Genomic DNA, 13309 nt, shown 5'->3' with positions numbered 1-13309 from the left:
TTAGGTCATACCTGGATGGTCTAGTGGTTTCCCCAACTTTCTTCAATTTAAGTCTGAATTTGGCAATAAGGAGCTCATGATCTGAGCCACAATCAACTCTTGGTCTTGTTTTTGCTGACTGTATACAGTTTCTCTATCTTCAGAAACAAAGAATATAATCAGTCTGATTTCTGTGTTGACCATCTGGTGATGTCCATATGTAGTCTTCTCTTGTCTTGTTTGTAGAGGGTGTTTGCTTTGAGCAGTGCATTTTCTTGGCAAAACTCCATTAGCCTTTGCCCTGCTTCATTTTGTACTCCAATACCAAAATTGCCTGGAACTCCAGATATCTTGTGACTTCCTACTTTTACATTCCTGTCCCCTATAATGAAAAGGACATCTGTTTTGCATGTTAATTCTAGAAGGTCTTGTAGGTCTTCATAGAACTGTTCAACTTCAGCTTCTTCAGCATTACTGGTGGGGGCATAGACTTGGATTACTGTGATATTGAATGGCTTGCCTTGGAAACAAACAGAGATCATTCTGTCATTTTTGAGGTTGCACCCAAGTACTGCATTTTGGACTCTTCTGGTGACTATGAGGGCTAACTCCACTTCTTCTTAGGAATTCTTGATCACAGTAGTAGATATAATCATCATCTGAATTAAATTCGTCCATTCCAGTCCATTATACCATTGATTCCTAAAATGTAAATGTTCATTATTGTCATCTTCTGTTTCACCACTTCCAATTTGCCTTGATTAGTTCAATTGTATGATTAGTTTATATATCCACAGTCTTCCTTTACAGCTTTTCTGTATTATCAGTACTTAATATAGATTTTGGTATACAGCTTACACTGAAAAAACACCTGTTAAATGAATTAAGAAAATGATTTGTCTTATTTGTGGTCAATATGCTTCCAATCACACATTTCAACCTTATAGTCTGTCACATATGACTCTCAGCCCTGTCATTAATTGTATGAATTGATTGGACAGGTATAATCCTGTAAGCTGCAGTTCTAGTTAAAACTCCATTATCAAACTCTGCATGAGTTTCTGGACTTGGAAAAAAGGTCTCAGAAAAAAAGAAAACCTGAGGTCTTGTGATTCTTTATTACAAACTTCCTCCTTCAGATTACTTTTCTTTTAGTCCATGTGTTTTATAATAAGTCCAGAAATAAGCTTATTTCAGTTTAGAATTGGACCTGAATTTTAGAGTTCTTGTAGTAAAATTTTTACTTGTACTCATTTTTCACCTTAAAGATCAAAATAGAACATAGAAACAGTTTTTGTTTTTTTTTTTTTTACTTCCCATGAGTGCATGCTAAGTCACTTCGGTCATGTCCAACTCTTTGTGACCCTATGGACCATAGCCCACTAGGCTCCTCTGTTCATGGGATTCTCTAGGCAAGAATACAAGAGTCAGTTGCCATTCCCTTCTCCAGGGGATCTGCCTGATGCAGGGATCAAACCTGCTGTAAGTGACAATAAAATAATCAAAGCTTCATCCATACAAATTCTTTTTTTTTTTTCATTTCTCTTTTTGATATATAGAATGCTTATTCTAACTAAGTTCTCTGATGAGCACCTGCAAAGTAACTGCTTGCTCTTAACCATGGGATCAAAACAACCAGCAGTATTTTTAGTCAGACTATTCTCTCTAGTTGCCATTCCTGCTCCAATTAAGAATTTTTTTCACATCAATTTGGTCTCAGATCAACCAGAATCTTGCCTGAAACAAGGACTACTTTTACATTAAAAATAATCGAGTTTTACTGCTTTTTATTCTAGGAGGAAGGATTTAAATGAAAAAAGCACACTCTCCATCAAAGTGCAGGCTTTTCTTTAGTATTTTTGCATATGTCTTTATGAGACAAAAATAATCTGTTCACAATTTTAAAAATCCATTTATTTTTTTAACCATTTATCATTTATTTATTATTATTATTTACTTTACAATATTGTATTGGTTTTGCCATACATCAACATGAATCCACCACAGGTGTACACGTGTTCCCCATCCTGAACTCCCCTCCCACCTCCCTCCCCGTACCATCCCTGTGGGTCATCCCAGTGCACCAGACCCAAGCATCCTGTATCCTGCATCAGACCTGGACTGGCAATTCGTTTTTTATATGATATGTACTGCTGATGCTATAGCTCCTAGGAAGCAATAACACAAAGACAATTCCAGGAGAAACTGTTGAATTGTACCTGTATTAACAGGTGATACAAAATAAAGCAGTTAGGGCTGATATTATCCTTTGGGTCATTGAGATCTCAAAACACAATTCAGGTCATAGTTATTTCTTTTCTGTGTCTAATTTCTAGGCCATACCCATATTTCAATTTATGAGAAATAGGCGTTCATTTGGGATTGTTTGCCGTTAAAATATTTTAACTATAATAAGTTGATTTGAAAAGTCATAATGAACACAATAAAAACTTGTAGTAAATGTATTAGAAGCTAAATATATATACTTTTAGAAAACATTTAAGATATTTAGTTAGAATAAATTGATATCCAAATAGCTTTCCAGAATTTATAAATTCAATGAGGATGAAAAGAGGAAACTAAAACCATATAATCTCTAAAGAGATATTACAACCCCATTGCTCACTGTGTTGTGTTTGTAAGAGTAGTCAAAGGAAGTTAATTGAGAAACCTTGTCATGCTTTGTTTTCAGATTGAGGGGAGTTGTTGGGGAAAACAAGAAAGACAGCTTCTATCTTTAACTGTCAGTGAAAATGAGTTTAAAGCCATACATTATGTACATTTGAAAGTTAAGGAAGCTGATTTTTATTAGAAGTTAGTGTGTAGCTTTTCAAACCAAAAAAAAAGTAGTAGAATACATTTTCCTTTTTGTTTTACCACTTTACTTATTTATAGTAACTATTATATACTTGACTATTTACAATGAAATGCAGCATGTATGTAAAATCCAAAACACTTTCCTCAATAATGAATTCCTTCCTATTTATTCATTATGCCTTGACTGTTTACTAGTCCTTCATGGTTTTGAATGAATTTTAAAAGGTTGGATTGTAAATTCAGCAAATTTTAAATTGTAAGCCATCTCTCAAAAATGTAATTTATAGAATTTCTCTTAGAATATTAAAGTTGATGATTTATCTCTTTCATATCTATCAGTATATTTTCTTGACTGCTTACCTTCATCATTCATCAGATTAATAAACATTAAATTTGAGGGTCTACATTATATTGTTATGAAATAATACTACTTTAGCATGAAATGATGACAAGTTTTGTTTTAATCTCCTTTATAATTGATAGTGATAGGAAAAGCAGAACATTTTCAAGAAGCATTTCTCACCAGGGAAACAAGATTTTACAAAATGGGAATTCTAAGACAATGTTTATTTACAAAAATATTGGACTCCTATCATTTCCAAGAAACTATTCTAAAACTCATTTATTTAATCAACCAAGCCTAAGAAAAAAGGAAGGTACAAATGTACTGAGCTATGAATACATTAATAAAAAATAAAAGAAATATAAATAATGCATACCATTCTTTTTTAAGACCACTTTATTTTTAGGACAATGTTTTTAAATTGTGCAAATGCAAGAAAATTTAAGGGAAGACAATTGAAACTCAATCAATGCATTAGTCCTTCATACATTCAAGTTAGTGTTTCAATAACTATAATATTTCTAGAATAATCAAAATGGATGAGTATAATTAATTTGTACACACCATCCCAGGCTTACATAAAATGAAAGTAACATGACATTTTCACTCACATTTATAGAAAAGGGGCCCTTATATCTTCATTATATTTTGCTTGAGTGCACAAGTCCCTCTAATTTGGCAAATTCATGCTTGGTTTTACATACCATTTTTAGCATGACAGATGATTAGGAAGCAGTTTGGGCACCAGACAACCCCAACCACTTCTGTTCTTAATATGCTTGAGTGGCTTTGATTGGTAGTAGAAAAATTAATATGTAAAAGCTATTATAAAGAAATACAGTAATTATTCAATGTGTTATAAAGCTATTGTTTAATTTATCCCTACACTGGAAATTTGTATGCACTATACATAGAAATTAGGAATGCACACATAGTCTGAAAAGCATGATATTTAAAATTGGATGGTAGAGATTTATTGTTAAAACTCTCCTCTCACTGCTCGACAAAGAAAAAGAAACCTTGCTTAGATAATGATAGAAGAGTAAGGACAAGTTACAAGAGCAGTAATTCTTTAAGCTCCTTCTTGCCTCGTATCTGAACGCTGTGTTATGTTGGCAGATCTGGGGAACTTTAGTGGCCGGACGAGAAGCGCAGTGTCCGTGCGGGAAGGCCAAGGGGTCGTCCTCCTGTGCTCGCCGCCACCTCACTCGCCAGGTAGGTTGTCTCCCTTTCCTATAGCTGCTCCTCTCCTCCTGTGTGCTCGTTCCTTTAGACAGGGTGTTGACTGGGGAACATTCAGGTGACGTGTGGGTGGTTTTCTCGATGTGTATCAGGGCACCAGGTGAGTAATTAAAGACCATATTCTCTAAATGCCACAGGACAGGAGACTGAGCTCCTCTGATAAGACTGTTTTATGGCCTGAGTATGGACCATCCTGGTTATGGATGTCTCTCTCTGCCTGCCACCAGGGAGGAATATACTACCTGGAGCACAGGGAAAGTGATAAGCTAAGAGAGTTAGCAACTTTTCAAAATTGTTGGGAATGTCAGAGCTGAGTTAACTGAACATCAATGTGCTTCTTGTTTCAGAAGATAAGCTGGAAACTGGGTTGTTTATGGGGTAATTTTTCACACTGGAACAAAAAATGTTAAGAAATATTTCTTGAGTTTCATACAGCTATGATTTCCTTGTTATTTTCTGACTACCTGAGTTCTTGTTTGTAAAAGTTATAATAGTAGGTAAGTATTTCTCAGGGTTTGAAGTAACAGAATAGTCAACTGTGCTCAGATTAATTATTTCCCCTCTCTCCAACTCACAGATAATTATATACATTTTGTTTAAGTTCTATAGTTTGAAGTGAGTACTTCTTTGCAACTCAGTAAAGTTTTCCTATAACGCAATTTAAGAAAGGCCAGCATCAATTAAAGAGAAAGAGGATCAAATGTCTATTTCTACTTGAGAAATAATGAAGATTTTAGTTAACAAGTGGAAACAGAATTCAAGATCCTGGTACCTCAATCAATTTTTCTTTTTTTGTTTAGAGTGAAAACCAAACTTGTCTCTAGGTTGCTTTACTAGTGTAGTATTGGGGCCCAATTTTGTTCTATCATAGATAATCCTTATCATGCTTTACAATAAGACCTCAAATCAGTTTTTTAAAAGTTCCTCATCTCTATCAGACCCTAATTTTCTTTTTAATTGAAAGAAAAGTAAACTAAGTTTCAACAGGAAAATATTTTTGAAAATATTTTACTTTGAAACTAAGATAATAATCACTGTGAGGAATAATTTCTGAGTTATACCAACTTCATTCCAATATGTCAATTCAGTTGTTCCAATCCTTTTGTGAGTAGTTTGTGAACTTTACAGAAAAGATATCCAGTCTTACCTACATGTGTTTTACCTTTTTAAAAATGGATTTTAGTAGGCTTAAGAGAATCCTATGAAATTAATGTTATGTTTAATGTTGGGTTATTATATTTAGTTTGAAGAGAAGTATTAGATAAATAAGTGTTAGAGATAATAAAGGAGGCGAAGATGGAGGGGGGCTAGGGAAAGGAGGGGAGGGGAAGAGGCAACAGACTGCAGAGGATGAACGTGTTCATCAGCAACTTTACAGGGATTAGCAATATGCAGTGACTCCCATGGGGAAAAAGCAAGATTTTCTCTGAGATACACTCTATGTTGTAGGGCTGTTGAAACATATGTTAAAAAATGAAATGAGAGAGAATGATTCAAGAAGCAAAATGGTAAGATTACACACAAACAAATTTTCCAATTGGCAGAGAAAACTATATGCAGAAGATTTATAATGGGAAAAAATAGTATAATGAATTGTATACATGACAAGCATAAGATAAGAATATGTATGAATAATTGATTAAAAAAATAAAAATGTAATCTTTGAGATCAACAAGAATAAAGCTGGCTTATTTGTTATTGTATATGACAATATATGTGTCATAAGAAATATTAGACTTATTAGATAATTTAAATTTGTAGAGGTTATATTCTACTAGGTACACATGTTGAAGTGTTATATGAAATGACTTATTCAAACATCAGTGTTAACATGACAGAATCTGGGGGGACACATGCTTGACCCAAAATAAACTACAGTAGCTCAGCTTCCAGGCCAATGTCTAACACTTACAAGTTGGTCATTTATCCCTTGATTAGCCAAATCCTATAATATATCTCTAGTTTTTGTTAAGCATGTCAATTATATTCTGGTTCCAACTGAAACTTGCACATCCCACAAAGACATGGCTTCCACTGCAGCCCTTTAAAGTTATGGCTGTTTATTCTGTCACATTGTTTATGGGCCATTCAAAGTGAGACTGGAACACATATTCTCCTTTTCTCCTCATTGCACATTCTCTATTCTCCTTACAAAAAAAAAAAAAGACCCCTCTGTTTTTAAAATTTCAGTTTAGACTCTGCAAATCTTCGTTGCTGTCATTTATACACTCCTAGCTTACTCCTTTTCATTTTGTCTTCTTTTTGCCATTCCAGTGGTCTTGGTTTACAGTCATTCTCAGGCACTTCATCTGCTATTATCAGCAGCTGTGGTTTCTTAACTGGGCTTCCAGTTAAGGTAGCACTTGTGGTAAAGAATCTGCCTGCCAACGTAGAAGACACCGGGGACTCAAGTTTGTTCCCTGGATCAGGAAGATCTCCTGGGGTAGGAAACAGTACCCTACTCCAGTAGAGGAAATGGCATGCCTCTCCAGTATTCTTGCCTGGAAAATTCCATGTGCAAGAGGAGCCTGGAAGGCTACAAGCCATGGAGCCACAAAGAGTTGGACTTGGCTGAGCGACTGAGCATTCGTATATTTTCTGTTCACTGCTTCCTTGATTCCAGGAACCCTTCAACCTCATTGAAATCTGCAAATCGTTGATATGACCTCCTTTTCACCTTTGTTGCCCTTCTTTGAGTCTCATTTTTCTCCTTCAATCATTATCATTTTTCTTGCTTACAACCTTAATTACTTCAACCGTCTTTTGCCTTACAACACTCAACAAAATCCTAATCCCAATGTAAACCCATTCTTCAATCTGAAACTACTCAACTTTATATGACTATAAAGGGAATTCCCTCACAGTCCTGTGGTTAGGATTCCACCCTTTCACTGCCAAGGGAACAGGTTCAATCCCTGGTCAGATGAGTACTAAGATCCTACAAGCCGCACAGTATAGCTAATACATATGTATATACATATGTATGTATATATGACACTATAAAAATAGTTAGGCACGTTAGTCTAAATTTTGGGGCTTCCCAGGTGGTGCTAGTGGTAAAGAACCTGCCTGCCAATGCAGGAGACATAGAGATTTTGTTTGGATCTTTGGCTTGAGAAGATCCCCTGGAAGAGGGCATGGCAACCCACTCCAATATTCTTGCCTAGAAAATCCCATGGGCAGATTCCCTGGTGGGCTACGGTCCATAGGGTTTCAGAGTCAGACACGATTGAAGTGACTTAGCACTCGTGCACACAGTCTAAATTTAAAATCCAAACTATGAATCTCAAGTACACTTACGCTGACCAGAAATTAAAGGGAAAAAAACCAAACGTAGCCCTCTCACTGTAATTTTGTCAAAACTTCAGTGTGTCTCCCATCATTCAATTTTTCTCCCATCCTCACTTTCAGCTGATAACCATTTCATTGTGAAAAGAAAAGCAATTAGAAGATAACTTACACAAGCCTTCATCACCAAATTACACACTTATTAACATTTGTTTCATATTCTAACCTCTCCTTTTTAGTATAGATGTACTGCTGTGCTTCTAAGGTCCATCCCTCAACCTTTGTACTGTAATCCATCCTTATTTATCTACTCAAATAAATTGCTTTAGTAATTCTCTGTTCTACTCTTCTAAATTTTCACCAGAGATTGCTTACTTTCTTCTGGGTCAAAACAATACAAAGCAAACCTCTCCTCTTTCAGCTACCACCTCATTTTTTTCCACTCCTTTCCATAGCAAACTCTTCAGAGGCTTTGTATGTGCATTATCCAGTTCAACTCTGATGCTGTCTTTTTGTCTCTTTCTTTCTTTCTGCCCTCTTTCTCTGTCTTCCTCTAACTTTTTAATAGATTTGTTGAGAGCCAATTTCTACCCCAATATACTCACCTGCTTTAAGTGTACGGTTCAGTGAGCTTCTGTATGTTTAACACAATTGTGCCACTGTCGCCACAGCCGAGTTTAGAACTTCCATTATTTCACACAGGCATTTCCACCTATGTCCTCATGCAATCACTGATCTCCTTTCTGTCTGTACATTTTTACCTTTCCTAAAAATTTTATTTTAGTGAAATTATACAATGTGCCGTCTCTGTGTGTGTGCACTTAATGTTTCTAAGGTGCGTCCATATTTGTCGGTATGTTATTCCATATTGCTGAATAGTATTCCATTGTATGGATTTACCTCAGTTTGTGACATTTCTTACCATTACAACGTTATTTTCAGCCCTCATATTGGAAACTCCTTCTTTTATAAAACACTTTCTTGCAGAATTCCGCCCACACTAGTTTTCCTCTTACCTTACTTTGTAATCCCCTGTGTTGATTTTGCCCCATCTCCTCAAACTCATAATCTTACAGTCACTCACGTGTCAGGTTTTGAACTTCTTTCTTTAATATACCCTCAGTCCCTGATATTTCACCCCATAATACTCTTTAAATACTGACATCTCCCAAATGTATGTCTCCAATCAGGAATCTGGTTGTACATCTAACTACCTACTCAGCATTTCCATTTGCATGGCTAATAGCCACTGCAAACTTACCCATGAGTAACACTGAATTCCTGGTTATATCTTCCCCAAATATGAGATCTTTTCCCCCTAAATTAATGACAGTTCCATTCCTTGCAATTCATCAGTGTTTGAGACATTTTTTTTTTACTTTCCTTCACACCTCACATAAAAATTGTCAGCAATTTTGTAGGTCCTACTATAAATTTTATCTGAAATCTGACAATTTCTCATACCTTCCATGCCAGTTCTCTAGTATAAGGTATAATTATCACCTACCTGAGTTATTGCAGTAGGCTTTTAATGGTTCTCTATTATTTTTGCCTTTATCTTTTTAAAATCTGTTCTCAACATGGTAGCTAAGAGTGACCTTCAGTTCAGTTCAGTCGCTCAGTCGTGTCTGACTCTTTTGCGATCGCATGAACTGTAGCATGCCAGGCCTCCCTGTCCATTACCAACTCCCTCAGTTCACCCAAACCCATGTCCATTGAGTCGGTGATGCCATCCAACCATCTCATCCTCTGTCGTCCCCTGCTCCTCCTTCCCTCAATCTTTCCCAGCATCAGGGTCTTTTCCAATGAGTCAGCTCTTTGCATCAGGTGGCCAAAGTATTGGAGTTTCAGCTTTAGCATCAGTCCTTCCAAAGAACACCCAGGACTGATCTCCATTAGAATGGACTGGTTGGATTTCCTTGCAGTCCAAGGGACTCTCAAGAGTCTTCTCCAACACCACAGTTCAAAAGCATCAATTCTTTGGCAATCAGATTTCTTTATGGTCCAACTCTCATATCCATACATGACCACTGGAAAATCCATAGCCTTATAGTTTTTATCATGTCACCTCTCTGTCCGAAACACTCCAAAAACTTCCTGTCTGCTAAAGATTGAATTGAGTTACCCTTAAGTTCATATGAAGCCCTAGTGTTTGGAGATGGTTCCTTTGGGAAGTAATTAGATGTATAGAGGGACCTTGAGGGTAGGACCCCCTTGATGGAATTAGTGCCCCTATAAGAAGAGACATCAGAGAGCTTGCTCTTTCTTTCCATAATGTGACAATTTAGTGAGAAGGTGGCCATCTGCCAATCAGAGACCTTTCAGCAGAAACCAACTAAGCTGAAACCCTGATCTCAGACTTTCAACCTCAGTATCATTTACTGTTGTTTAAGCCAGCCAGTCTATGACATTTTGTAATGGCACCCTAGGCAGACTAATATACCATCTCATTCACAGTCAGTGCTCAAGTCCTTACTGACAATAGCTTGAATTAGACAAGGCTATGGTCCACGTGGTCAGATAGGTTAGTTTTCTGTGACTGTGGTTTTCATTTTGTCTGCCTTCTGATGGAGAAGGATAAGAAGCTTATGGAAGCTTCCTGATGGGAGAGACTGACTGAGGGGGAAACTAGGCCTTGTTCTGATGGGCAGGGCCATGCTCAGTAAATCTTTAATCCAATTTTCTCTTGATGGGCAGGGCTTTGGTACCTCCTTGTTATTTGACCTGGGGCCAAAACTATGGTGGAGGTAATGAATATAATGGTGACCTCCTTCATAAGGTCCCATGCAGGAACTGCTACACTCAGTGCCTCCAACCCTGAAGCAGGCCACCACCACACCACGCTTCCATAGGAGACTCCTGGACACTCATGGGCATGTATAGATCAGTCTCTTGTGGGGTTACTGCTCCTTTCTCCTGGGTCCTGGTATGCACAAATTTCTGTTTGTGCCCTCCAAGAGTCTGTTTCCCAGTCCTGTGTAAGTTCTGGTGGCTCTGTGTTGGGGTTAATGACGACCTCCTCCAAGAGGAGTATGGCTTATGCCATACCCAAGTCTGCTGCACCCAGAGCCCCTGCCTCTGCAGCAGTCCACTGCTAACCCATACCTCCACAAGAGACACGCAAACACAGTTCCGTCTCAGTCTCTGTGGGGTCTTTGCGTCCTGGTACACACAAGGTTTGTTTGAGCCTTCTGAGCATCTCTGGCTGTTATGGGGGTTTGATTCTAAATGCAATTTCATCCCTCCTACCATCTTTCTGGGGCTTCTCCTTTGCCCTTGGGCATGAGGTGTCTCTGCAAAGTCGCTCCAGCGCTGCACAGCTGCTACTCCAGTGCCTACTGTATTTCTGGGGCTTCTCTGCCTTTGGACATGGGATATTTCCTCACAGTCGCTCCAGCACCATGTAGCCACTACTCCAGCTCATTGTTTTGGGCTCCAAAATCACTGCAGATGATGACTGCAGCCATGAAATTAAGACACTTGCTCCTTGGAAGAAAAGCTATGACCAACCTAGAAAGACTATTAGAAAGCAGAGATATTATTTTACAACAAAGGTCCATCTAGTCAAAGCTATGGTTTTTTCAGTAGTCATGTATGGATGCAAGAGATGGACTATAAAGAAAGCTGAGCGCTGAAGAATTGATGCTTTTGAACTGTGGTGGAGAAGACTCTTGAGAACACCTTGGACTGCAAAGAGATCCAACCAGTCCATCCTAAAGGAAATCAGTCCTGAATATTCATTGGAAGGACTGATGCTGAAGCTGAAACTCCAATACTTTGGCCACCTGATATGCAGAACTTATTTGTAAAGACCCTGATGCTGGGAAAGATTGAAGGTGGGAGGAGAAGGCAATGACAGAGGATGATATGGTTGGATGTCATCATCAACTCAAAGGACATGAGTTTGAGTAAACTCCAGGAGTTGGTGATGGACAAGGAGGCCTGGCTTGCTACAATCCATGAGGTTGCAAAGAGTCGATCACAACTGAGTGTCTGAAATGACTGACTGAAAATAACTTGGAGAATCCTCAGCATTTGATGCCATATAATCTCTCTGATCTTATCTACTATTCTCTTTTTTGCTTTTTCATATATAGTTGTATTAGTTTCTCTGATATTCCATAGGATCTAGGTATAGTCTTGCCTCAAAGTCTTTCCAGTTGCTATTTTCAATGCCTGATTCCTCTTATGCTTGCCATTTGAATGGCTCACTACTTCACATTCAAACTGCTTGGTGAAAGTTTTTCTAATTTTCCTATTTTGATATGAACCCCCACAATTCCTTTCCTCTTTCTCTGTTTTCTTTTTCTCCACAATGATCATTGCTTTCCATACATGGTAGAAATTTACTTACTTGCTCATTCCCTGTCCTCTTGAAATAGAATATAAATCCCACGAGGGCAGAATTTTTGTAGTTTTTGTTCAGTGCTGAGCCTCATGTCTAGAACAATGGAGTACAGGCTCAAAACACTTGTTGAGTGAGTACATGCATAATATTCACAAATAAATAAAACTGGCCAAGGTTTTTAGCCCATACATAACTATCAGAAACTGAGAAAGAAATCCTAAGAACAAAGAAAAATAGATCAGCTGTGTAGTAAGAAAAATTTCTTACCATTCACCTTTCTCTTATAATGATGTGAATTGAAGAAGAGATAAGTGAACATGATTCATATTATCAATATGGAAGAATAAAATAAATATAAAATAAAAATAAAAACTGTAACCAGATTGGATTTTTAAATTTAGGTCACAATCATACTGTGAAGTAGTGGATTAATCTTAATGCTTTGTTTTATCAATTAGAAAGACAGCTTTGAAATTGTCTTGGGGAGGTCAAGTCAAAAAGTTCTTGCTGTAGAGGAAGGGTGAATGTAGAAAGAATAATCCAGGGCTACTCAATGAGAAAGATCTTGTGATTGCTTTCCTGGTCTGGCACCTGTTAGCAAAGGCCTCAACAACTGCCTTTGTTTTGGTGGGATGAGATTGTGCACTATGAAATGAATAAATAACCTGATCCATACTAGAATCTCAACCCCAAATTTCTGTCAAGTTGAAATAGTTACATATTGGGTTGGCCAAATATTCGTTTAGGTTTTTCCATAAAATGTTATGGAATGGTTGACCAATCTAATAGGTCATCACAGCATACCTAGTTAACTGATGCTTGATTATCTTCTGTTTCCCACTCTTATTTTACTGCTGCTGCTGCTGCCATTTCCTTACTACTGCTGCTGCTGCTAAGTCACTTCAGTCGTGTCCGACTCTGTGCGACCCCATAGACAGCAGCCCACCAGGCTCCTGTCCCTGGGATTCTTCAGACAAGAACCCTGGAGTGGGTTGCCATTTCCTTCTCCAATGCATAAAAGTGAAAAGTGAAAGTGAAGTCGCTTAATTGGTTTATTATTTTATTTTATCAAAAATTTAAATGAAGTGTTGGAAGTAAATATTTCCTAATATTTTAATTTCCCCTAGTAGATTATATGTTTCTTAATGGTGCAAAACCTTCTACCTCATATTTGCATCTCTAATACTTAGTGCAATACCTGACACTTGTAAGTATATGAAAAAGTAGAAAAGTAAGTATTCATTAAATGCATGTTTAATAACTAAATAAATGTCCTGATTCTAATGAGAGTT

General features: G+C 37.4%; 1 protein-coding gene across 1 annotated transcript in view; it reads left to right on the top strand.

Moving 5' to 3' along the window:
- CNTN5 (contactin 5) overlaps positions 1–13309 on the top strand; it is a 1653888-nt gene that overhangs the window by 1130420 nt on the left and 510159 nt on the right. The window contains exon 7 of the mRNA XM_061440146.1: positions 4259–4354. Within this exon, the coding sequence (XP_061296130.1) occupies positions 4259–4354 (96 nt within the window). The remainder of the gene's footprint in view (positions 1–4258; positions 4355–13309) is intronic.

The sequence above is a fragment of the Bos javanicus genome, chromosome 15 (genome assembly GCF_032452875.1).
Source record: "Bos javanicus breed banteng chromosome 15, ARS-OSU_banteng_1.0, whole genome shotgun sequence".
NCBI classification, from domain to species: Eukaryota; Metazoa; Chordata; class Mammalia; order Artiodactyla; family Bovidae; genus Bos; species Bos javanicus.
The sequence above is the reverse complement of the archived record's forward strand: the minus strand, read 5'-3'. Positions and strand labels throughout refer to the sequence as shown.